The sequence below is a fragment of the Vicugna pacos genome, chromosome 10, assembly GCF_048564905.1.
Source record: "Vicugna pacos chromosome 10, VicPac4, whole genome shotgun sequence".
In the NCBI taxonomy this organism is placed as follows: Eukaryota; Metazoa; Chordata; class Mammalia; order Artiodactyla; family Camelidae; genus Vicugna; species Vicugna pacos.
In genome coordinates this window covers 29,940,976-29,967,147 of record NC_132996.1, presented here as the reverse complement: position 1 = coordinate 29,967,147, position 26,172 = coordinate 29,940,976, and the positions used below count along the sequence as shown (strand labels likewise).

The window sequence follows — 26,172 nt, the reverse complement described above, 5'->3', positions numbered from 1 at the left end:
CACAACCATTCCTTGCAGTCCAAGAAAGTTTCCTGGAAGAGTTCATTTCAGAGATTGTCTTGAAGAACACAAAGAAGCTGAGCCTCAAGAATAAGGGGAATGGGACCTGCCTGAGGGAGGGTATTGCTTGAGCCTAGGTGGGAAACCATGCATTTCAAAGATCTGAAAGCTTGGGTTGATGGAGGAGCCATCCATGGTGATGATGCATTGCTTAGGGGCTGCAGGGGTTGGGCAGTGAGAAATAGGGGCGCTCATTAGCCAGCCTGCGTGGATGTAGGCAACTGAATGGAATCTCGGTGGATGAGGTTTGTAAACAGTCCCGTAGCTTGATGCTATGATTTGCATTTGAAAGCTAATAATTACTCACACATTCTCTACTTCCTTTTGCAACCTAACTGTGAGGTAAGTAGAAGAGTCAGACAGTGGATATAGAAGTCTGAACTTTATTTCTGGTAGTATTGGATTCGAGAATATGATATGACTGTATATTCAGATTGACTCTTACTATTTTATTTCTACGTCTGAACTTGAGAGGACACACCCCAGAGTGAGTTGGAATCCACAGAACAGCAATACCAGCTCATTCAGCAGCAGAAGGAAATCGCTGTGTCACAAATGCAGATTGCACATATGTGGACGTGCGTAGAGAACGGTCTCTAGGTCAGGTCTTCTCGAACTGTTGATGAGGAATCATAACAATTTTAACAATTTTAATGTCTAAAAGCTGCAGATTAATACTTCTGTAAAGTACAAAAGATAAATTAGTAGAAAAAATAAAACTGAAAAATAAATGTCGAATACACAAGTCTTGCTTCTATTATTACATGCAAAAGACATAAAATATATTACGGTAAATACAACCAAAATAAACACAGGTGAAAAATAAAGGACTTACAGAAATCATACACACTTTTTTTGAGAGTATGCGTACAGGTGGTTAATGTAGAGAACATGCATTGCATCCTGAGCGTTTGTCATTCTGCGATTAAAATTAAACAAAAGTTATAGTGAAAAGTGAAAGCCTTAAATGCCTTTTGAAGCAACACCATGTGTATCAATAACTTCACCTTTTAAGGTATCAAATGAGTGCACATTGTTCTTGTTAATTTGTCTGACATAGGTTGGATTGATGACAGTGTTACTTGTAGGCAATAATTTACGTCTAAACCAAATTTTGTGTGTTTTGTTTATTTTTTTTCTAATGTGAAGAGTAAGGAAATCTATCTGACAAAGGTCTACCGAATAAAATGGAACACGTGATTTTAAAGAAATTTAATCATTATAAGAACATTTTATATTTTATTCAAAATTATGCAAGCGATGCTGTATTTTCATTATTTTATCTTCAGAGCTCACTAGTGGCCAGTTTCAACAATTTATTTTATGCTTTATAGTTAAATTCATATAACCTTTCAATAAAAGAAATTCTGAATCCTATGTGTGGATTTTGTTTTGATGAAAAATAGAATTCAAACATTCTATTAAATTTATAAGGTGTTCAGTGATAACTTTTGTAGATGGGCTACATGCAGCTCAATTTATTTACTGAAAATTATTGTTATTTTATGGAATGTGTCATGACATTCTGCAGAAAGACTGATCTTCCAAATTTCTAACTTCTGTATTTGCCTCTAAAACTTGTACACTATTGAAAAATATGTTGCATCGAAGTATTAAGAATATTAGACAAACAAAGATCATCAAATAAGAAAATCTGTCTGTCTAATTTACATTCTTAAGAAGTGGAGCCAAAAAGGTTTCTTGGCCAAAAAGTTCATTCCATGGTTCAAACATCCCCATAGAACTTTTAGCCACAATAACCATCATTCCTCATCAGGCAGAAACTCTTGTTTTTGGCCAACTTCCATGCTATCACACAATAAAGAGAGTCATCTTGAATGTAACACATTGAGTTTTATACAATTCCCCATTCTTACTCTAGCACAAAATCCATTATTCACTTGAGCTTTTATTTTCCACAGCAAGCCTTTAGGTTTACCTTGCGATGTAAGCTCCTTCATCGTGCTAGCTACTGCAGAATGATCACTGACTAACTAACCTACCACTGTTCCATCAGATCACACTTTTACACCAAACCTAAACCCTAAACTACAGCTGTTCATACTGTATCTTTCATAGTTTCATATACGGTCCAGATTTAGCTGGGTTTGTCAACAAGGATGTTATAAAAATTCCTTCACAGCACTTTCATGTTCAAATCACACATCAGATAATTATTGTCCTAGCAACATCTGCACATTCAAGCTGCAATTTTAAAAAACTGCCAGCTCTATTTGTCTTGTGAGTCGGACTCCCATGTCATTAACTAGCTTCTAAATCTGTCAGATGATGTTGTATTGGAAGATGGGCAGGTGCGCTCACAAGAAGTAGTGAAGGAAGGATTCCTCACCCAGAACCCCTAGGAGTGAATCGTCTCATGTGCACAGTGAGCTTGTTGTTTATGGTCTCTGGGCCGCATCTCAATAGCTCCTTCCAGACCCTCTAGGCTAGAATGTGTACACACACACACTCCACAAGGAAATGGTCCAGCACAGAAGGGGGTTATTGGACGATTCCAGAACATCAAAAAACACAATTACAATAGTATATGGAAATTTTTTTGTCTTTGGTAAGGTGTGAATTTGTTCTGTTGTGGTGTAAACACAAAATAATTTTATTCAAACTAGGGACTAAAAACAAATAAAAACTGTGGGTGACACATTGTGAAGTATCTGTCATTACTACATTCTCTTAGGTACCTCTAAATGGAAGGGAATGCATTTCTGGAGGAGAGAAAATGTTATGAAACGAACAATGCCTATTATTAGGGTCCAAGAGCTACCCCATGTGGGTCCAGCAATTATCTCAGAAAGCCAGAATTTGTTCTCAGGCCGACTCTTTCCAAGTCACACGTGCTTGAGTGATGCTGTGCTCATTGTCCTGAGCTCAAAGCACTCTGCTAGGTGATTTACACATGTTACTCGATTCTTCACAACCATCTTTTGGGGAAGATACACCAATCATCACTGTACGAAGGAGAAAACTAAGGTCAGAAGAGTTAAGAGACTTGTTGAAGGCTTCACAGCAGTGGAGCCTTATTCAAAACCAAGTCTGCCCAATTCAAAAGCCCAGACTCTTTCCACAGAGCTGCTTTGTCTCTTTATAGGGCTAAGGCAGAAACAACGCTAAATGATAATGCCTGTCCATATTTAGATGACAACTGGGTTTGTCATTTGCGTGGAGTGTACTGCATCTGCATCTGAGTTTGCTGTGCCCCATCCAATGGTTCTTTGGGGTCCTGTCTCCTCTCTGCTCAGTCTCTACCTTTTACCAGGTCCTGAATGTGTCCAGGAAAGTCAGCAGAGATGACCACAGACCTCTGTTAATTCCTCATTAACTATTCCCAGCTGCAACTAGCAAGTTCTCGATCCCGCCAGGGGCCCAGGGCCCATGCCCCCCTGAGGGGTTCAGAGGAGAGAGCCATAAATCCTTCGCATCCCCACCTGCTCCCTCCCAGGCCCTCCACAGGAGCATCTTTGGAGTCTCCTGGATCCTGGGTGCACTGACAGCTGAATGGACAAGCTGGTGCAGCAGGGACTGAAGCAGATAGTGGCTGGATGCCCATTCCTCGTCTTTAATCCTTCCTCTTCAGCAGAGGTGAGAGGGTCCTGTCCCATCAGCAGCAGGAATTCATCAGGGGAGATCAGTCCCATCCTAACCAGGATCTGGGGGCTCCTGAAAACGTCTCCTCCTTATCCTCTACCTGGATTTATTCCAGACTGAGCCGAACACTGAAAGTCCCATTAAAAGTGCCAATCCTTAAAGAGATGCTCCAGAAAGCCTCTCTGTCCTGATGGAAATGAGTTGTTTAAGATTTTTTTTCGGAGAACTACTCTGGGATGCAAAGGCAAGTCCCATGCAGAGGAGGGCCAGTGTGGCTGTTAAGTTTGAGAACTAGGATTAAGGCACCACCACTCCCTTGCTCTCTCTCACCATTCCTGAGCCAGAATCGCGTGAAAAGGTGGACTCTGGGGACTGAGAATAGGATTAGAAGACAATGCCGCCAAATGTTCTTACACACATTCAAGAAATCAATCACCTAAGTTATAAATAATAAGTAGTTCATTTGTTCTGGAACACGTGTAAGCACATTTGCGTGTCCTTTATGGTTGGATTACCGCATTCTGTTGATTCTTATTTTGTGGTTGGCTTTATTCCTTTGATAACTCTGTAAGTTTAAAAAGCTAAAGCTCTAAACTGTTCTTAGAAACAATGAACAGTAAATATATGTAAATTTTTTTTAAATGTGCAGTATATTGTATTTATGTATTTACATGCAATATATTGTATATGTGCTGTCAAATTGTAACAGTTCTACCTGATAAAACTGAAAAATGAAGGGAAAAAAAAAAGACAATGCCACCAAATTCCCCATTTTACGTAGAAACAGTCTGGTACTCAACTTCCTTTTCTTGAGCCTATTGGCAAAGGAAGTTCTTTCTTTAGTCTCATCAGATCCAATCTGAATCTTTCAGCCTCCTTTTAGCCTTTTCTTTTTTTTGAACTCAAGACCATGCTTTCAAATAACCTGAGTTCAGTCCCCAACTCATCTTATTCTTTTTAAGATTTAATAAAGGACTTTTTATCAGCTTGTAAAACAGAACCAATACAGTAGAAAAGACCACGAAAGGAATGGCTTCCCACAGAGCCAAGAGGGCCAAGGATAATAACAACAGTACTATTTCAAGTGCGTTGGGCAGTTACTGTGTTTCAGGCACTGTTGTACCCTATGCAATTGCTTTACATAGGTCATTTTTTTTATCCTTGCACTATTCCTGTAAAGTGGGTGCATTTATTTTTATCCCTGATTTAAAGATAAGGAAATTGAAGCATAGAGAAGTTGAGTATCTTGTCCAAAGCCACACAGCTTACACGTGGCAGTACGAGGATTTGAAACTAGGCAACCTGGCCTCAAAGCCCACTCTGGACTTTGAGCCCTGTGTTAGAGTGGGGATAAATAAAAATAAGAAAACGGTGATGCTATGCCACGTCTCCTTCTCGCCGTTACTACTCCCAAAATCAGGGTGGGGAATCACACATCCCGTTTAAACCAAGGTTCAAAGTGATTAATCGATTCACCCCAAATCATGTAATAAACCTGAGGCTACACACATGTCGCCCAAGTTCACTTCTTAAACTCTTCACTGTGCCTTCTTTTTCCGTGAAATCTCCCAGCCGCGTTCAGCGTGTTCTTTCATGTTCTACTCTCCCCTGGAGGGAAAACCTGTCCCCCAAGCCCGGTAGGCGGGGCACAGGATGTGAGCCACCCTAAGGAGAAGGGCTCTGAGGAGCCAGAGGCACCCTGAGAAGGATCAACAGAAAAGAAGAGGGAGGGGATGCGCTGGCCTGGGTGCCCGCGAGGAGGAGGGAGCGGGAAGTGGGAGACAAGTCTGTCTGCAGCTGGTTCATGCAGGTCTCGTCCCCTAGTGCCCCCAGTGACTCATGCCAGTAAAAAGGAGCGTGGGTGTGGATGGCGTCAGAATGGGGATTCCCTTAGAGTGGAAGTGGAAACCAGGGTAACACAGAGCCGCAGAAACTGTGTGTGTGGCAAAGAATGCTTTCTCTAAAAACAAGAATATTGCTGTCAAGTGAGGAGCAAGGCAAGAAATCCAGGGGTCAAAACAGTCCTGGACTGGGATCCAGGTCTCTCTCTTTCTTTCCTGTACATCAGTTTCCTGATCTGAGAAAGGGGCACGAGATCACGTGGTACCTTTGCAGTGCATCACCACCCACGAGATGTTCCAGGACTCCGAGGCACAGCTCAGAGACAGTCCTGCCCCTGGGAGCTCAGGGAGAGCAGGGAGAGTAGAGATACTACGTCACTTCTCCCTCAATGTGTCCCTTGCTGAATTTCTGACTCACAGGGGAAGCTGAGCTGTGTGAGGCTGGACACTCATGTGTGGATGGAGTCAGAATAAGGAGACCCTCAGGGTGGGTGTGGAAACCCAGGCTCAAGTAGAGCTGAAGAATCTGAGTTCATTTCTTGAATTCTTGTCACTCTGCCTTCTTTTTCTCTGAATGCCTCCAGCAACACTTAATGTGTTCTTTGATGTTCTGCTCTTTTCTGGAGGAAACACCTTGTCATGTCTTGGTGATGAGGAGAGGGACTTGGCAGGCAGAGCAGGCAGGTGGAAGATGAGAAGGGTGCAGCTGGGCACAGAACAGGACACAGGGCAGAGGCTGAGGCTGGAGGGCAGGAGGAAGGTCCCCAGCTCCCCCCTCTTTCCCTTCACTTGGCCTGTGGAAGGAAACAGAAGACGCAGCAGTGTGGGCTGTAGACACGAGGGAGATGGTGGCGTTGTCTTCGGAATTTTGCCAAAAGGAAGTAAGCTAGTAGGGCCCCCACGCCCTGATGCAGGCCTTTCTGACGAGGCCCCTGGCTATGGGTTGTGCCTGCCCTGTGGTTTGGGGAGAGACAGTCCCAGGCCCTGAGGCAGCTGACATCCTCCAACTCCTGTCAAGGCTGGGCCTGCCCTCTGGGTCCTGGCACAAGTTTCCCAGGATCTAAAGGACCCCGCAGGGCCCCCATTGTGAGAGGCAGAAGGAGGCCCCGTGACTTGGCAAAGCCTCACCCTTCAGAAGGAAGCTCTGGGTTTGAAACCATCAAGCCTTCCACATGGGCAATCCTCGCTGGGTCATTACCTGCCTCTACACTGCAAGAGCCGAAGTGTGAGGATCTCCGAGACTGTCCGAGAGGCAGTGCCACAAAGAAGACTGGAGCAGACGCAAATGTGAGGACCCTGAGAGCTTCATCCAGGGGCAGAAACCTTGTTTTCTGCTCACCTACCCCCGGCTCCTCAGTCTGCAGGACGAGGTTAAGATACCAGGTGCTGGGAGAGGAGGGTATAGCTCGCTGGTAGAGCGTGTGCTTAGCATGCACGAGGTCTTGGGTTCAAACCCCAGGACGTCCATTAAATAAATAAATAAATAAACCTCTCCCCACCGAAAAAAGAAAAGAAAAGAAAAGATACTAGGTGCTGTATCTCATAAAGTTCAAGGACGTAACTCTTGTCCTCGGGTGGAACATGCCAAGCCCAGGCTTATATCCTTCTTCCAGGCTGTCCTTTACCCACTTAAACCCAGGGAGGTAGCCCTCCCACCTCCAGCGTTTTAACCTGACCACCAGTTGCACTGCAGTCTCTGACCCCAGGCCCTCCCCCTGCAACCCAACCTGGATGCTCTGCTGTGTCCTCAGTGGGATCAGAACTTCCCCAGACTGAATTTCCATAGAACCCAGGGGGTGTCCTTGTGGACAAAGGACAGGAGAAAAAAGAGCCACAAAGCTGAGTCAGGGGATGAATGTCTGCACTGGTCAAAGAAGACATTAAGTTCCATGATTCAAGTATACAGAGGTATAGTGGGTCAGAGCCAGAGGGAGGGACGCCAAAGGCCATGAACAGCTGGGTAAAAGCACTGGACGTGATGTTTGGGACAGTGTCTGAGCTAATAAAGTATCTTCTGGAAAAGGATCTTGGAAGAGGAGTTTTGTCTGAGCACTTGTCAGTGCGTGGAGTAGAAATGGCAGTTTTATATCTTCTTCCTTCCCACTTACATCTCCCCTAGGCTGAAGGGAGCACAGATGCCTAACTCCTTTAACCTCAGTTAACTGAGGTTAGATTAGGATTAGGCAACAGGAATGACTTCCCCTGGGAAAGCACACCCCCATGTCCCCATGCCCCCGGGCTGAAGAAAAGACTTTCCAACTCCAGAAGATTGTCAGAAAAGCATGGCCTTTAGTCAGATGAGTGGATTCTCATCTTAGTTCTTCTACGTACCAGATGTACAACTTGGAGTAAGTCTGTTAGCCCTTAGAAACCAATTCCTTGATCTATGCTATGGGAGGGAGCATTGACAGACTCACAGAGAATTAGGGCATTTGTAGGTCGGTGTATGTCAAGCCCCTAGAATAGTGCCTGACACAAAGATGCTCCCAGCAAAGGCTGCGGCAACCCCAGCCCTGATCCTCACGCCCACCTATCTCAGATCTCTGTAGAACCGGTGCTTGCCTCTCACAGGCCCCTCTTATTCCCTGCAGGGACAGAGACAGGTGGAGCCAGGAGATGGGACCAGGCCCTGCACTGCCTGCTTTCAACCAGACTGTGCTCATCCCTGGGCCTGGGCCTTTTGTCCTGCTGGGGGTACTGGGAATGGAGGCCTTGCACGCCTGGCTTTCTGTGCCCATGTGTCTGCTGTACGTGGCAGCTCTGGCAGGGAATGCCCTTCTCCTGGGGCTGGTGGCAGCTGACAAGGCACTTCAGGCCCCCATGTACCAATTGCTGGGGTTTCTGGCCACTGCCGACTTGGTTCTGGCCACATCCACAGTGCCCAAAGCCCTGGCTGTGCTCTGGGGCCTGCGGAAGAGATCTCCTTCAGGGCCTGCCTAAAGCCCAGCTCTTTGTTGCCCACGTGGCCTTCATCGCCGAGTCCTCGGTGCTGCTGGCCGTGGCCGTGGATCACTATGTGGCCATCTGCCAGCCTCTGCGCTATGGTGCGTTGCTGACCCAGCACGTGGTAGGCATCGTGGCTGCAGCTGCGGTGACCCGTGGTGCCTGTGTCATGGCCCCCACTGTGGCCTTGCTCTGGAGACTGCCTTACTGTGGGCATCGGGCCCTGCCCCACACCTACTGTGAGCACATGGGCGTGGCTCAGCTGGCATGTGGCGACACGTGCCCCAGCGTCTGGTACGGACTGGCCACCAGGCTGCTCTCTCCAGCCCTGGACCTAGGGCTCATAAATGCTTCCTATGCCCTCATCCTCTGGGCTGTGTGTCGCCTGCCATCCCGTGGTGCCCGCCACAAGGCCCTGGGCACCTGCGGGGCCCATGCCAGTGTCATCGCTCTCTTCTACACACCTGCCCTCTTCTCCTTCTTGGCTCACCGTTTCGGCCACCACACGGTGCCCAGCCATATCCACATCCTGCTGGCCAACCTCTACGTGCTGGTGCCCCCAGCTCTCAATCCCGTGGTCTACGGAGTGCAGACCCAACAGATTGCTGAGAGGCTCAGGCGCCGGCTTCGGCTCTGCTGGGCGGGGGCCCTGAGGGGTGTGGGCCCTGAGAGGGCCTCCCACAGGAATGAATGAGCCCCTGATTTTCTTCAGCAGTTCCCCTCAGTTGTCCAAGCCCAGCTGCGGGACCCATCTGGGCAGAGCTCTAACCGGGGCATCTCCACTGTCTGCCACCAGGTGGCGCTAGGCCAACCCCAGCCCTATTACGGTCATGGGGGCAAAGAGCACATAGAACTGAACTTTCCCTACTTGGGTCTACGGTGCTGAGTCGGTTCCTCCCTCTTTCTAACTCCGCATCGATCTCTGTAGATGCATCACACACATTGGGCCTGGACGGTGGCGGACAGGGAGGCCTAGGACACAGCCCGGGATCAGGACCTCGTCTTCATCACTCTGCACAACTAGAACCGGGTTGCTGAAAGGTGGCTCTGAATGGGGCCTCTCCTGCTGTGTGTGACACAGAGCAGGAACTCCAGGTTTGCTGAAGGAATGAAAACAGGAGGGGCTGGGAAAGTGCCACAATAGGAATAAAACAGAACACAGCCCTGGAAACTGACATGATTCCTGACCTGGGTGATTATTATCTAAATCTTGGGAGACCTTGGCCCCGGGAGGGAAGGGCGTGGACAATTCTGTGCTGCCTCCTGAAGGCACTTTGCTCACATGTTGAGGTTCTCCTGTTTTTCCCACTAGAGCCACTCACTAGCCTTAGTTGGCAAAATACAGGAAGGTGACTCCAGAGTAAGCTGTCAGGCTTCAAGCTCTGTCTGTTCTCCTACCCTTCTCCCCTCCATCCCTCCCTCCCTAACATTCTATTAACACTCTGTAGAAACTCTGATCTTCCAATGTTCTAACTTCTGTATTTGCCTGTGAAATTTATCCAGTATTGGAAAATATGTTGCATAAAAGTATTCAGAATATTAAGACTACCAAAGTTCATCAAATAAGAAAGTCTGCCCAACTTACATCCTTAAGAAGTGGGGGACCCCCCCCAGTACCGCCTCTAAAAATAAATAAATAAACTGAATTACCTGCCACCTCCAAAAATACTTTAAGAAAAACGTGAGACCAAAAAGGTTTCTTATTTTGCAAAAACACTAAATTTTGTTCCGTAGTTCAAATATCTCAGTAGAACTCTTCTTTACAATAACTACCATTCTTCATCAGGCAGAAACTTTTTTGATCACCTTCCATGCTATCACACAATAAAGAGAATTACCTTGAATTTAACACATTGAGTTTTATACAATTTCTCATTCTTACTCAAGCACGAAACCCATTACTCATTTAGCTGATGTTTTCCACAGCATGCCTTTAGGTTTACATTTTGATGTAAGCTCTTTAATCTTGCCAGCTACTGGCACTGATTCCGGATAGGATTCGCACTCCACAAAGCTTAGATTTTTCAACTCCTTCTTCTCCTACCTCCCCAACCTCTGTGATTCCTCTGGACCCCATGGTTACAGCAAGGCCAGACCAGGGGAGTTAATGGAGAATGGGTCCCTGACCTTGGGCAGGGAGTCAGAGGGTGAAAATCTGCATAGCAAGATAAAAAGGGATGCTCTTTCACTGAGGCTTTCCCAGCAGAGCCCTGGGCACGTCCTCCTGGAGTGATACTTTCACTTGATCCCTGAGATCCTTTACTTAGAAGGGGAAATAGAGGTATTATGTGCTGGGTAAAGGATTCTGAAGGATGGGATGAGTCAGCAGAGGGCCCTTTTGCTAAGTGCTCACAGTACCTAAGTTGAGGGTGCAGCGAGAAGTAGGGAAATGATAAAGGGTTTAGACAGCGGATCTCCTGAGGCCAAACTCCTCAGTGGAAACATGGAGGCAACACACTCTTCATAGGAAATCTGACATCCTTCTAGGCATTTGGGTGGGTGTGAGACTTGTCACTGCCTGACAAGTACTCAGAGAAGAGACAGAGCAGAAGAACACAGAGTAATCGAGGGTGGCCGGCACGGGGAACACGGCTGTGGCTCCTGGTTCAGACCTCAGGAACCAAGCTCCTGGTTCTCTCTAGGGGTACCCCAGGCAAGAGTCTGGAAGTCCAAAGGCTTGACAGGCTCCTGTGGCTGATTAGAAAGTCCTGGGAGGGGCTTTCTTGGAGAACAGGCAGTGAAATCTGCTGGCATCAGGAGCTCCAATTAAGGGATACATTAGAATGGTGGGGTGGAATGGAGGTGCCTAGAATAACGGTGGAGACAAGTTTCTAGGGGTAAAGAGGGCATATAACAGAGCAGGCCTGTACATGCTGCTAGAGTGACCCCACCCCACCCCCGGATACACAGTTTGACCCTCATTCAAGGGTGCACGGTTAAGTAGATGGCTCTGTCCTCAAGACTGAGCATTTTCTCCTAGAGTAGTCCCTCCCTCAAAGTTGAGACCATAATCCTTCCTGAAAGGGACCCATCCCAAGGCCCCCACAGGATGTCTCAGGTTTGCCTTAATGTGTTTGGGCAGGAGGGCCCAGCAGGGCTGGACAGATCTCAGCTTGGGGACGGGTGAGAAAGACACGTCTGTAGTGAGAAGCTCAATCTCCCCCTATTTTGAAGGCACCTGTCTTTCACAACCCTTTTCTTCCACACCCTCCCCCGACTCCCTCTCCACACCCTCTCCCACTCTCAGTCCTTTCTGATGTCGAAATCTGTGCCCCTTCTGCTGAGATTGTTTACTTGGGCCAGCGATAAAATCCTAGGGGAGCTCAAAGGTCTTACTCCACGTCTGCAGCTGATACAAGATGCAGCCTGTCCCAGAACTCCTGACCCCCCTGCTGCTGCTGCTCCTGGTGCTCCCAGGACAGCCTCAGGTACAGGGGGAGGGCAGAGGGATCACAGGCATGCAGGGAGAGGGTTCTGGGCTTTAGGATGGCTCTCCTCTTCTCTTTGATCCTTTTCAAGAAGCCCCAGGTTATGGGAGACAGTGAAGGTGGAAAGACCTAGAGACGACAGACGGAAGGAAGATAAGGAAGATGGGATACCCTGCCTGCTCCGATTATCCCTTGTCGGGTATAGGCATAGGGTAAAAGAGGGGAACAAGGATGGACGCAGGAGTGGGAGGAGTCCTGGGTTGTACCTGTGCTCTTTTGTGAAGTCTTGTCCTTCCCAGATGTCTGCCGCCCTCTTCCTGTGCTAAGGATGCGGGAGGTAAGGGAGGCCCACCTGGGCTGTTGTAGGCTATGTAACCTCTGCTTCGTTACCCACAAAGGCTAAACTACTGGGCTAGAGTTACAGGCTGAACACATAGCCAGACGAACTACCAGGGCTGTAGAAGCTTTAAGTGTGATTGTTCAGAGAAGGACAGCGGCCACACATCTTAATTTTTGAAAATTATATAAGGAAACCCCAGTTGGTGCTATAAGCTTAACCAACAACTTGAGAAGGGGTCTTTGATCCAATATTGGCTCACCCAGCTTCAAATGGGAGTGGAGGGGGCAGGGTATGGTTCAGTGGTAGAGTGCTCATGTAACATGCATGAGGTCCTGGGTTCAATTCCCAGTACCTCCATTTAAACAAACAAACAAACATAATTACTTCCCCTCCAAAAAATAAATAAATAAAAAATAAATTTTTTTTTAATGAGAGTGGCGATATAGACATAGGGACACATGTAAATACCCTTAGGAATGTAGACACTCACTCAAATGAGCACATGGTTATTACACTTTCACATTCTGCTTCCTGCGTGCTGCGTGCCTGCACTCTTCCCTCGGTTTCTGTGCTCGGGGAGGCCTCCAGGAAGTCACCAGACCCCCTGTGGCGCAGCTCAATCGGAGAGGCTTCTCGTACAAGACGGTGCCCGGGGCTGAGACTCGACACCCAGTCCAGCCTCTGCCCTCGACTGGGTGACCCCACTGCGTGTGGATGGCAGGTGAGCCCAGGATGATTTCTCTTCTGCAAGCAGGTTTATTCCAAATGTGCCCTCCCCTGCCCTAACAAGTTTCCTTGTGGCCCCCGATCAGCTTCCTCTCTCTATTTTAGGTTTCCCCCCAGATAAACAGCCTGGGCCCGACTGATCGCCTCCTAGTGTTCCTCTCATGGGTTAAGGATGGTCCAGACCGCCCTGAGCTACTGCCTGGAATCTCTAACCCTATCATAATCCAAAGCAGTTGTATCCTTAGCCTGGTCTTATCTTAAAAACTAACTCTTCCATTCCTGGCCCTTAGACTCTTAACTTCTTCTCAGAAGTTTAGAGGATAAACTTAATGAAGTTTCAGACTTGGAGTCAAGTAGATCCGAGTTTGAGTCTCAGTCCTGCCACTTAAGCTCAGTGTCCTTGGAGAAATGAATGAACATCTCAGACCCATTCTTAGTTATCTGTAAAATGAGGCTGATTCAATATATGAAAATATCACATGAGATTACATAGAAATGTGTGGACAACATAGCAGGTGCTGATAAATATTGGTTAGATGAAAAAATTGCTAAATGGATCAATGAGTACACAGATGAACCCTTCAGTGAATTGGCAGCCTGGCCAGGGAGGTAGGTACAACTCACAGACAGGGTGTTTAAAGTCAGTACATACCGGAGAGTGATAAAGACCCAGCTGGGCAGGAAGGAGATCCTGGGCAGGAAGGGTGACTCTAGTCACTGAAAAGCCGCAGTGGAAGCTCATCTCAGGAAGATTATTGCCACTGACAACAATGCTCCCTAATTTCTATAGACATTTTGTAGCATATGAAACACATTTACATGTCGTTGCTTTTTTTTTTTTTACTGGTAACTGTTTTATTATTTATCTTTTATTGAGGTGCAGTTGATTTACAATGCTATGTTAGTTTCAGTTAGCACAGCATAGTGATTCAGCTATACATACATACATATCTTCTTTTTCATATTCTTTTTCATTATAGGGTATTACAAGATATTGAATACAGTTCCTTGTGCCATACAGTAGGACCTTGTTATTTATCTCTTTTATATATAACAGTTTGTATCTGCTAATTCTGACTCCCAATTTATCCTTCCCCTCTTTTCCCCTTTGGTAACCGTAAGTTTGTTTTCTATGTTTTTGAGTCTGTTTCTGTTTGATAAATACATGGCATTACTTTTTAAATCCTCTCAAAATCTGTGGGTAAGGCATGACTTACTGGCCAATGTTAAGCAAAGACAATACTTATAAGTCAGGAATAATGTAAAGAACTTTCCAAAGTGACCTCATGAATATAAATCTCCTTATATTCATTGTCCTGCTACAGGACACCTGTGTCTCAAGGGCAGGTGGAAGGTGGTGGAGTCTAGACACAGAAGAGTGTCCATAAAGAAGGGAAAAAAATAGTAGCTCACTTTTTCATTGCTTATTCTGAAATGAATACCTTACGCTCGTTGTTTTGCTTGCATTATCTTGGTCAGTCCTGCCCATCAAGGAGATAGATCCTTTTGTTATTCTTTTCACAGAATTTAGTTATGACCTCCAGCAAACTGTGTAACCTTTCTGAGACCCGGTCTCTGCATCTGTGGGAATAAACCTACCTTCCAGTGTTTTCACTATCATCGAACAACGTAAGGCATGCCCGGTGCCCATTAGGCCTTGTTGCGGTCAGTGTTAATGTTATTACTGTTACTGTTTTCGGTTGTTGTTGCAATTATCTATTGTCATAAAATACTGTAAATAAAAGAGAGATCACTGTTTGATTCCAAAGCCCTCAGTATTAATCAGAACACCAGCCTGCTCATTTTTAAATAGCTTTTGGTTGCCCTGATGATGCTGGCGGGGGGCTTGGTCTAGGGTCTTTGACTACCACCGGCCGCACAAGTCCTGTGATGACCTGGAGCTGCTGAAGAACTATGAGGAGAGGAAGATGGCTATCGTGACAGTGCTGTGGACGAGAACATCATGTACTTGAACCGCTACGGCACAGGTGACGTGGCCAAGGCGGGCCTCTCCTCCAACACCCCAGTGCTGCAGCGCCCACTGCCCGCTGCCGCCTACAACAACCGCTTCTCCTATGCTGGCGTGCCCTGGAAGGACTTGGACTTTGCTGGAGATGAGAAGGGGCTGTGAGTGCTCTACACCGCTGAGGAGACCAAGGGGAACCTGGTTGTGAGTCGTCTCAATGCCAGCACTCTCGAGGCGGAGAAAACCTGGCGCACCAGCCAATACAAGCCAGCCGTGTCAGGAGCCTTCATGGCCTGTGGGGCGCTCTATGCTTTACGCTCACTGAGCACCCGCCAAGAGGAGATCTTCTATGCTTTTGATACCACCACTGGGCAGGAGCACCATCTCAGCATCCTGCTGGGTAAGATGCTGGAAATGCTGCAGGGCACCCATTACTGCCCCTCAGATCACAAGCTCTATGTCTACAGTGGTGGCTACCTGGTTATTTATGACCTCAGCTTCCAGACACTGAAGCACAGCCTGCCAAGACCACCAGCCAAAAGACCCTCTGGGGCTTGGGTACAACCAAAACCTGTCAAACCCCACAAACCTTCCAGGCCCCCAGACTGCAGGACACAGCATTGGTAGAAGTGTGTCCTCCTTCTCCTCCAGATGGGCCACTCCCCAGAATGGCCATCAGCCCTCATGATTGGGAGACATTGATTATGTCCAGTTAGTTCTTCATAATTAATATCAAGGGACCCACACACAGCGCCACAGAGAAACATACATCCCACATAAACAATCTGTTCTTTTATTTATTTATTTTTAATAGTTCCATCCTGAGAACTTTGTCCCCAGTTTCCTGGAAAACTGTCTTATTTTATTTTGTTATGGAGACGAGACTCCCAAAGTACACCTCCTTCCCCAGCTAGTTCAGGCAGAGACTGTAAAGCTTGAGTTGACATCATAATATCCCTTTTCTGAAGAGGGTATGCTTTTGGTGGGTGGGGCAGGGGAGGGGAGACCCTGGGAGGGGCCATCACCACTTAGCCTACCTTCTATCAAGTATGAATCAGTAGCCACGCCAGACCTCAGCTAGGCCACATCTGGAGAACTGGGGTGGGGGTACAACATCGTAAAATACCTGGCCTCAGCCTGGTCACTCATCCCTTTTGGGGCAACAAGGAAACCAGCCTGTGGACCAAGAACACAACACCAGAGACGGAGGCCAGCAGAAGTATTTGTCTGCCCTCACCCCTCTGCCCCTGCTCCTACTTCCACCTGCTCCCCACCTGCCACGAAGGTCCATGCCGCACGTCATCTCTCGAACACCAAGGATGGCCCAGAGCGGGCGTCCTTCATGTCTGCCTGCAGGCAAGAACACCGCTTCGAGTGTCACTCGAGTGATAGTGAAGACACCAGGCAAGCAGGAAGACTTTATGATAACTGATGACACCTCGGTGAGGCAGTTCAAGGAGAAGCTATCGGCTCACTTTAAATGCCAAGTGGACCAACTCGTGCTGGTCTTCATGGGCCGCCTTCTCAAAGACCATGACACACTGAGCCAGAGGGGCATCCTGGATGGCCACACCATCCACTTGGTCATCAAGTCCAAACACAGCTCCAGATCCCTAGCCCATTCCTCACGGAAACCGTCGACTGATGAGCCCTGCCACCAGGACAAAAACACCAAAGGAAACAGCAGTGGGGTACACCAACCTGCCGGTGTGAATCACAGTCCAGTGGAATCAGCTGTATCCGCAGAGCCTGGCGTGCCCAGGGTGCACACTCAGGGCCTGGGAGTGCTCGGTCTGGAGCGCATAGCACAGATACTGGAGAATCCTGGCATCCAGCAGCTTCTGTCTAACACAGACTTCATGAGACGGTTGATCTCAGAACACCCAGACATGCAACAGTTGATGCAGCAGAACCCAGAGGTCTCACACATCTTTGACGATTCTGATGTCCTATGGCAGACTCTGGAGCTGGCCAGGAATCTTGCCATGATTCAGGAGATATTGCAGATCCAGCAACCTGCACAGAATCTTGAACATCCATCGGACCCACAGTCACATGTGGGCTCAGAGACCACCCGAGGTGAAGACAAGGCCCTGAGTCAGAACTCCGCTGATTTCAATGACCAAATGCTCAGTAGCTCACACGATCCATTTGGGGGCAACCTTTTCACAGCTCTCCTGGGAGGACAAGTGCCAGAGCCGGTCCAGTCCTCACCCCCATCTCTACCACCACCGCAGGAGTGGCAGGAACAGCTCCCACAGCTCCCTACAGCCCGAGTCATCTATGCCAGCTCTCGTGATTTATCTTCAACCGCCTCAGCCAGTGCTACCCCTAGCAAGGCAAACCAGACTTCCAGGGCCAATACTGCCGCCAGCTCCACCAGCGGCTGGAGTCATACTTGTGACATTGAGCAGCTAACTGGGGCACCAGCCTTACCCAGCATAGAGCTCACCCAGCAGCCCCAGGCAGAAGACAGAGATGCCACAACCCCTCTAGATAGCTCTGATCAGAAATTAGAGGATGACCTCCGGCTGCTGGATGAGCAGACCGGCTCCCAGATCGCCGGAAGCATGACGCAGGTGCTGTTGAACAACCCCTCCCTGGCCGCCCAGATGATGCTGTGCATGAGTGTGCCCCAGCTGAGTGAGCAGTGGAGGCAGCAGCTGCCCGCCCTTCTGCAGCAGACACAGCTTTCTGATATGCTTACAGCCCTAGCCAACCCTAAAGCGTCACAAGCGATACTGCAGATTGAGCAGGGTCTGCAGCTGTTGGTCACCGAGGAGCCTGTTCTACTACCTTGGGTTGCACCCTACCTATGGGGCCTGGGCTGGCTTCCTGCACCCAGCTGCAGCTACCCTGACACAGTGCCCTGGGCCTGGGATGTGCCAGATATGGAGGAGCCTAAAGGGCCCGAGTCCTGCCACAAGTCTGGAACGGTCCTGCAGAGTCTACAGTCCCGAGCTGGAGACCCTTCCCACCTCCTGCAAGCCCCTGAGATTCATTTCAGCAAGCAGATGGAATCTCTGCACGCCATGGGGTTCGGGAATCACCAAGCCAACTTGCAGGCCCTCATTGCCACCGAGGGAGACACCAGCGCAGCCGTCCGTAAGCTCAGGAGATCTCACGGATCCTAACCACTGTGCCCACCCGTTTGCTGGTTACCTGACTGCTGACCCATTTGACTTCCTCATCTCTGCCTTTTCCGTCTCTTCTGATGCTTCCAGCTAGGAGAAGTCCTGGAATAGGAGAAACCAAACAATGCTTTCTCTGCTGAAAAGACCACTGGCCATGGCTGAAAGATCTGTCAATAAAATGGCTCCATCAACTTACCTCCATCTGAGGTTTGGCTTACTTTTTTGCAAAAAAGGCCAACTGTCTATGTGCAATAGACACCTATATCACCTGCTTCACCTGCCTCACCTATTATGCAGGCATACATATACATACATGTTCATACATGCGTGTGTACATAGTACATACATGAACACACGTAGCACATGCATGTATTCACAGAGAGATAGAGAATCATATCTGCACACACAGAAACACTTGTACAGATATCATATGCTCACACACCCAAGAACACACATATATAGCCTTGGACCAGTGTGCACATGTGGCTCACACAGCCAAAGATTCAAGTATATAGGCACATAAAGTCAACACACTGTACACACAGCCACGTACACACAGCCCTGTACACACACGGCTGCACACAAATATGTAGAGACCCATAAACAGACCCACGTGTAGAGGAAGATAGTCAAAACGTACCCATGAGACGCTGCTACAGAGACTGACTCAGATATTTAGTCGTAAAGATTTCCTTGATTTCTCAAGTCCAGATTGCTCAGGTTTGAGTGTGGAAGAAGAATGAGCTGGTAGGCCAGAGTAGGAGGGATCCACATTCAGCCAGGTCTTGACAAGAATTTAACCACCAGGAGTCTCTTTATGAATTGTCGCTGTCACAATCACAGGGCCCTGCGGGGCTGCTGCTGTTCTGTCCAGCAGAGAGGGACGGAGCTGCTGCCACTCTCACTGCACAGCCCAGCCACGGCCACCCCGGGTCCCCACGGGGCATGGCGCCTTTCAAGAAGATCACATCCTTCCACACATCTGACGTTTGCAGCTTTGTTCTCTATAGTTAACCAAGGTCCTGTCACGCCACCTCCTGCCTCACCAAAAGTATCTCAGCCGATTGGCAGGTAAACAATTGTGATTCAATTATTCAATGATTACTTAATAAGCTCTTGCCATAATAAGTCAAATATTGTGTTAGGCCTTAAAAAACAGCAGTGACAAAACAAATATCCTTTATTTGTGGAGTGTATTCTCTTTCTTTTGTGGGAATACAACCACTTGAATGTATAGCTACGTGATAGGTTACGTGATGATAAGTGCTATAAAGACCGGTGAAGCAGGATAGATGATTCTAAGCAGGGAGTCATCAGGGAAGGCCTCTCTGAAAGGTGACAGCTGAGCAGAAGAGCTGCACATGCAGTTCCCTGGGAGAAGTATGTTCCAGGCAGAGCAGGCTGCATGAGAGCAAAAGCCATGCGGTAAGAATAGTCTTGTGTTTGAAGAATAGCAAGGGGGCAGTGCGGCTGGAGTGGGATGAACCAAAAGACAGAGGGAAAAGGAGGATTATCAGAATCATGAAGAGCTTTGTAGGTCTGGTAAGGACTTTGGATTTTATTATGAATGCAACAGAAAAATCACGGCTGGATTTTAGGCGAAGGGATGGAGTGATTCAATATATCGGTCTGGCTGCTGAGTGGGGAATACACTGTGGTAGAAGGAAAAACTGGAATCAGGAAAACTAGTTAGAGCGGGTGGGAGGTGGCGGTGTCTGGGACTAGGGCAGGAGCAGCAGAGGAGGAGAGGAAAAGCATTCAGATCCTGGACTGAAAAGAGAGCCCGCAGACATCCGTGTGGTCCTGACAAGCCACCCCTCCTCCAGCCCTGACATGACCATCGGCAAGACTGGAGGAGGCCCTGAGCTCCAAGTGCTTCAAGTAAACCTACTGCCAGAGACCCCTCACTCCGCTACCACCACCCACCAAAACAATACAGCTCCAGAAAGAAAATTATAGCCAAGAACAGCTTTTTCACCACCCGCCTCCATTAAGATGTCTCTCTGAATCCGATTAAGCCTTATGTCCTCAGTTTACATAAAAAGCCCAAATTCTTCAGACCATCGTCCTGATTCTCCCTAGGTGCTCTGAAAAATCCCTCATCCGACTCATCAATTCTCCAAACCATCGCGCCCCACCATGTAGAGCTCAGTTTGGCAACAGTGAAACAAACCTTGTATCGGCAACCTTTCCCCTAAACGTTCCCTCGCCTTCCTGCTGTGACTGAAGTCCGGCTGGCCGCCAAGGACACCGCTTCTCCAGCAGTGCTGCCTGCTTCCTTCATTCCCTGTGGACTCAGAAGTGGGGTGGGGGGGTCCTCCTGGGGCCTTCTATTGCTTCCTAACCGCAGTTTTCTAGCTTCAGTACTGCTCTGTCTTAATTATTCTGGCGTAATATCCTCCTAGCAAACTCACCATGGTTCTCTCCAGCTCTGCCTCTTCTCTATGTAGGCAGACGAAAGCAGACAATTGTGTTGACTAGCCTCATTTAACTTCATTACCAAAGCCTTCACTGTTCTGTTTGTGTTTCTTACTGCATTTTCCTATGCTAACTTTTTTCACCAGAAACCTGTGTTGAAACGCCAAGTTTTTGAGCTTCATTCCAAAGGCTTCTGATTCTGCAGGTCTAGGGTAGGGCCCCTAAAATGTGCATTTCTACCAATTTCCAGGTGATCCTGATGCCGTCTGTCTAGAGACCACGCTTGGAGATCCAAGGCCCTGGTCAATTCACTACCTTATATTTTTGAGTTGATCATTGCATGTCTTCTCTGCCCTTCTCAAACCCTCAACATCCTTTTATATATTCTGTCTCAGGTGATATTTTGCTTATTCCAACAAGATGGCAAAAAGTGACTTTCCCCCATGTCTGCCACTAAATCAACCAACTAACTTGCCTTTGTACCCGTATACTCTGCCCTGCCTCCTGTTATAATGAATACACTGACCATGCTCCCAAATCAAGCTCTTCACTTGGGCACTTGATTGCAGTCCTTCTATCTTCTCAGCAGCTACTCTTGCCACTGTTTTGTGTTTTTCTCACATCACTGTGTTCTTCCTCCCTGGATTGTTCCCATCCGAATAAAACCATGTTGTAATGGTCTCATCTTAAGGAAAACAAAACAAAAACCCTTAATTTTGTATTTCCACACAGCCATCACTAACATTTCCAATACTCTTATTGGATCCACTTTCTTTCCAACCCATTTACTTTTAAACCCACTCCAGTCAGGTTTTCTGCCCTCACCACTCGTCCAGACTCAGTCTCACCATGCTCTCCAGTCTAACTGGTCTCTCTTGTTCAAATCCAGTGGTCAATTCTCAGTGTTCATTTTACTGACCTACCAGCACAATTTGACACAGTTGGTTACTCTCTCCCCTTCTGAAATTCTTCTCCTTCTTCAGTTGGATTCTTTCCCTCTCATTTAACTTCCTGACAATGCTTTACTTGCTCTCAACTTCCTTTGCTAAATTCATCTGATGAACCTTCCAGACTTCTAAATATTGTACTGCCTATGGCTCAGTCTTTGTACCCCTATCCTTTCACTATACTCACTAATCTCACGATTCTAAATACTCTATCAATGCTGAAGAAGTCTAGACTCACAATACTGGACTTCCTACATTTCCATTTGGATATGAAATAGACATCTCAAATATATGTAAAACTGAACTCTTAATTTTATGTTTAACAACATTATTCCCCGGTGATTTTTACCTCAATAAATAGCCAATTAATTCTTTGGCATTTTCTGAGGAATAACAACAACGAAAATAAAAAGTTAAAGAAAAAGTTTATTCTATCCTTAACCTCTCTCTCATATCCTGGATCCCACCCATCAGAAAATCAATACGTTGAAATAGATATAAAGAATTCATGGCTGATGTTGAATCAGAGAGAAGACAGAGGCATAAGATGCCAGGAAGAAGAAGCTCAACCGAAGAGCAGCTGAGTTTGGGTCTTGATGGGGACGCAAGGGATGAAGGACCCTTTCCTCGTTGTCCAGTCCCAATGTGAGTCTCCACATACCACATACCAGGTTGTGTGAAAGCAGAACTCTTGGCTTGAGAAGGAAGAGTCAGCCCAGACTCCTCACTATGAAGAAGGCAATTGAGATAAAGGAAGGAGAAGAGTTGCAGGGTTGGGGGAGATGAAGTCGGCAGGGATCCCGAGCACCTTGGAGAAGTCTCAGGAATCCATTGTGTGAGGCTGTGATGTCAATGCTGAGGTCACAGGGGTGACCTGAAGGAGTGGGTTCTGGCTTAGAAGGCTTCAGGGGTGGCTGTTCAGCAAGATGAGGGCGGTTTGGAGCCCTGTATAAGAGGAAGGACGGGGCCACAGCTGACTGGTATGTATTCCCCAGACTGGGTCCTATTTGCTGCCCTTGCCCCTTCACTCATCAACTATAGACCTCTTCTTTCCCAGGGCCTCAGGCCTCCCTCCCCTGGCCCTCAAACTCTCTCAAACCCAAAGTCCTCCCAAAGCATCCTATCCCAGGGACCTCATAGCCCCTTCCACGTGGACCCTCAAGTTCCCCCACCCTGAGGCCCCAGATCCTCTTCCTGTCCACCTTTCTTACTTTCACCACTGCCCAAAAGGATGATGGAGGTCTATCATTCCCACCCCACCCCCAGCTGTGTCCCCACAGACTTGGACCTCCTGCTGCCCACCATGGCCAAAAGTGGAGAGGCCCTGCCTCAGGGCAGCCCAGTGCCGGTCCAGGACCCCCACCTCATCAAGGTGACCGTGAAGACGCCAAAGGACAAGGAGGATTTCTCAGTTACAGACACTTGCACCATCCAGCAGCTGAAGGAAGAGATATCACAGCGCTTTAAGGCCCACCCTGATCAGCTGATCCTAATCTTTGCTGGCAAAATCCTCAAGGACCCTGACTCACTGGCCCAGTGTGGGGTCCAAGATGGCCTCACTGTTCACCTGGTCATCAAAATGCAGCGACGCACCATGGGCACGGAGAGCCCAGCTGCTTCAGTCCCTACCCCAGCCCCAAGCTCTGGATCACTCCCTCAGCCAAACTCCATTTACCCAACAGATGGGCCACCCACCTTTAGCTTAGGTGTCCTCACTGGCCTCAGTGGGCTAGGCCTGACCTCTGGTAGCTTTCCTGACCAGCCAAGCTCACTGCTGTGGCAGCACGTGTCTGTGTCTGAGTTTGTGGCTCAGATCATCGACAACCCCTTTATCCAGGGTCTGCTGTCCAACACAGGCCTGGTGCGCCAGCTGGTTCTTGACAACCCCCATATGCAGCAGCTGATCCAGCACAACCCTGAGATTGGGCATATTCTCAACAACCCTGAAATCATGCGGCAGACCTTGGAGTTTCTACGCAACCCTGCCATGATGCAAGAAATGATGCGGAGCCAGGACCGGGCACTCAGCAACCTGGAGAGCATCCCTGGTGGCTACAATGTGCTCCGTACCATGTACACAGATATCATGGACCCTATGTTTAACGCAGTACAGGAGCAGTTTGGGGGCAATCCCTTTGCTACCTCCGTGGCTGCTAATGCCAGCAGCAGCAGCAGCCAACCTTCAAGGACAGAGAACTGTGACCCTCTCCCCAACCCCTGGGCTTCCACATACACAGGCTCAGGCAGCAGGCGAGGCAGAAGGCCTGGGGACCTGAATGTATCTGAAATTAGAAATAGGTTTCCCAACATTCTAGGTAATATAGGGCTCAATGACTATTTCCAGCAATTACCCCAGGACCCCCAGTCCCTGGGAACCTATCTGCAGGGGATTGCATCTACTTTCAGCCCAAGCCAAGATCTACCACCACCATCACCACCAGGAGGAAGCCAAGTTCCTCCAACTTCCCCATCAGGCCAGCCTATCCCCAAGGAGTCAGTAGCAATCAAGGGAAAGTCGTCCTGCCCAGCATTCCTGAGATACCCCACAGAGAGCAGTATGAGAAAAGATGGAGGCCAAAGTGGCACAGGGAATGGCTCCACTGGCCACAGCACCAACATATCTGATCTTGTCTCCGGGCTGGGGAATGCTGCCAGCAGGGCCCCATTTGTTCCTTCACCACCTTCTCCCACAGCAGCTATGGCAGAATTCCCTGAGCATGCCTGGTTGCCCCCACCAGGTTATCCGAGATCTCTGAGGCCAGCCAGCATGAATCAGACCCCACAGCTGCAGGACGAGATGCGCTGGCAGCTGCCGCTGCTGCTACGTCTTCAGGCAGCCATGGCCAACCCTCGTGCCATGCATGCCCTGCTGCAGATTGAGCAGGGTCTGCAGATCCTGGCTACTGAAGCACCTTGCCTCCTGCTCTGGTTCATGCCTTGCCTCACAGGTTTGGGAAGCATGGCAGCAGGTACCGAGCCCAGAGAGGGTGCCCTCATGCCTGAAGATTGCCTTCCAGCCCCAGCTCTTGAGGTTCCCTCAGCTCCAGGCTCTGTGGAGCTGGGCCTCCATTCCAGTCCCTTCCTCCAGATGTTGCAATCCCTCACTGGCTCCCATCCCCAGCAGCGGCAGCCCGAGACTCACTTCCAGGTACAGCTTGAGCAACTGCGGGCCATGGGCTTTCTGAATCCTGAAGCCAATCTCCAGGCCCTCATTGCCACAGAGGGTGATGTGGATGCTGCTGTGGAGAAGCTGAGGCATTTGTAGGAGCCCTGGTCGTTCGGACCGTATCTTCTCCTCTACGCACCTCTCCCCCCGTGTCCCGCTCCCTTACCTCCCCGATTCTTGAATGCAGCTGCACTATGAACAAAATTTACTATGATGCTCTTTGCTGTGGAGACAATGTTGTTCCAGAGTCAGTGAGGAGGAATGAGAGCCAGAACAGGGTGGGGGTGCCATGAGAGACCCAACCGCCCCTGCCACTGTACCATCATGGGGCCCCCATCTGAGCTCTGCTAATGCCTATCCTGAGATGCAATTACATCCAATCTCCAGTGTCATTTGCTGCCTGACTGTGATTCTTTGTGGGTTATGAGAAAAAGGGAGGACACAGGAGAAGAGGCGGTGGTAAGAGCTGCCTGTGTGGATACGAGGGCTTGGAGGGAAAACTGAAAGATCTGAAGTTAAGATTCAGAGGCACGGAGAACAGAGGAGAGTGAGCCGAGGTCTGCAGCTTTCCTGGTGTCCTTCCAAAGGTCCTCCAGATTTCATGTCCTGTAGGAGTTGTCACCAGCTACTCTGTGTTCTTTGGGGCTCTCTACCACTAGCCTGAGTAAAAAGTGGTAAAAATGAAGTAGGTAAAGATTTGAGAGGGGAGGGAAGAGAGTTCCAGCAGAAGAGCCCTTCTGCACAAAGGCACAGAGGGAGGGTGTGCATGCCACATGGGACTTGCTCTCCGAATCTCAGACAAACTTCTCATTTGCATTCAAGGATGCTTCCCAAAAGGTTTGAAAGATACTCCTCTAATATCTCTGCCATAAATACCTGCATGCACTTTTTCCTGGATATTTTAGGGTTTCACTACTTATATTTACTTTTAAATAATAGTTAACGTTATTGAGGCTTTCCTCTAGCCAGGCCCTGTTCTAAGCCCTTTACATCTGAATCCACATCAGTCCTTTAATGCGGGTAAGTATTATTATCCCTGCTTTCAGATGAGGAACACTGAGGCATAGGGAGAGAGGCAGTATGTCACTTAAAGTTATACAGCTCTTGTATATTGCAGGCAGGATTTAAAATTAGACAGTCAACTTCTGGAGTCTAGACTCTTAACCAGCACACCAAATCAAGTTAACTAATGTTTTCATCCTTACCCATAGAAAGTGAACCCAGAAGAGTAAAGGAATTTTTCTTCCTCCCAGACTATCCTATTGCTGGACATTTAGGTAAGCGAAACATCCTAGCCGCCCATGACAATGAATCATTGTCCAGGTGTTTCATTGAATCGTCTTTTCTCTTTGTTTCCACCTCCCTCCCTCCCACCTTTCTTTTCCTCCTTCCTACACTTATTTTATTTAGTAACCTGCTGCCACTGGGGTTCTAGTAGCAAATAAGATAAGGTTCCTGTTCTCATGGAGCTTACAGTCTAGTGAAGGGAGACAGAAAAATAAAATGAGTGACTGAAGAAGAAATATGACAGAAAGATAAGTTCTATGCAGATAATGAAAACAGACCGATAAGAGAGTGAATGGTTGGGAAGACCTCTGGG

The 26,172-nt window shown here is 48.1% G+C and overlaps 2 protein-coding genes, 1 long non-coding RNA gene and 1 pseudogene across 6 annotated transcripts; 3 read left to right on the top strand and 1 right to left on the bottom strand.

Moving 5' to 3' along the window:
- Positions 1-488: 488 nt before the first annotated feature.
- On the bottom strand, positions 489-22,277 carry LOC140698698 (uncharacterized). 4 transcript variants are annotated; one of them, XR_012076545.1, is made up of 5 exons: positions 22,075-22,277; positions 20,986-21,144; positions 18,070-18,143; positions 896-979; positions 489-676 (listed from the first exon to the last, which is right to left on the bottom strand). It is a non-coding gene; the product is annotated as an uncharacterized lncRNA (long non-coding RNA). The 4 variants fall into 4 exon arrangements; XR_012076542.1 differs by lacking the exons at positions 489-676; positions 896-979; positions 18,070-18,143 and adding exons at positions 19,216-19,442; positions 20,215-20,328 and having other exon boundaries at positions 22,075-22,269; XR_012076543.1 differs by lacking the exons at positions 489-676; positions 896-979; positions 18,070-18,143 and adding exons at positions 19,541-19,693; positions 20,215-20,328 and having other exon boundaries at positions 22,075-22,269.
- LOC102532435 (olfactory receptor 52B2-like) lies at positions 8,121-8,690 on the top strand (annotated as a pseudogene).
- UBQLNL (ubiquilin like) lies at positions 15,915-18,236 on the top strand. The gene has a single exon (XM_072969353.1). The coding sequence runs from the start codon at positions 16,197-16,199 to the stop codon at positions 18,039-18,041; it is 1,845 nt and encodes a 614-aa protein (XP_072825454.1). The 5' UTR covers positions 15,915-16,196; the 3' UTR covers positions 18,042-18,236.
- UBQLN3 (ubiquilin 3) lies at positions 21,892-24,964 on the top strand. Its single transcript, XM_006203435.2, has 2 exons — positions 21,892-22,386; positions 22,673-24,964. The coding sequence occupies exon 2, from the start codon at positions 22,710-22,712 to the stop codon at positions 24,669-24,671; it is 1,962 nt and encodes a 653-aa protein (XP_006203497.2). The 5' UTR covers positions 21,892-22,386; positions 22,673-22,709; the 3' UTR covers positions 24,672-24,964.
- Positions 24,965-26,172: the final 1,208 nt, after the last annotated feature.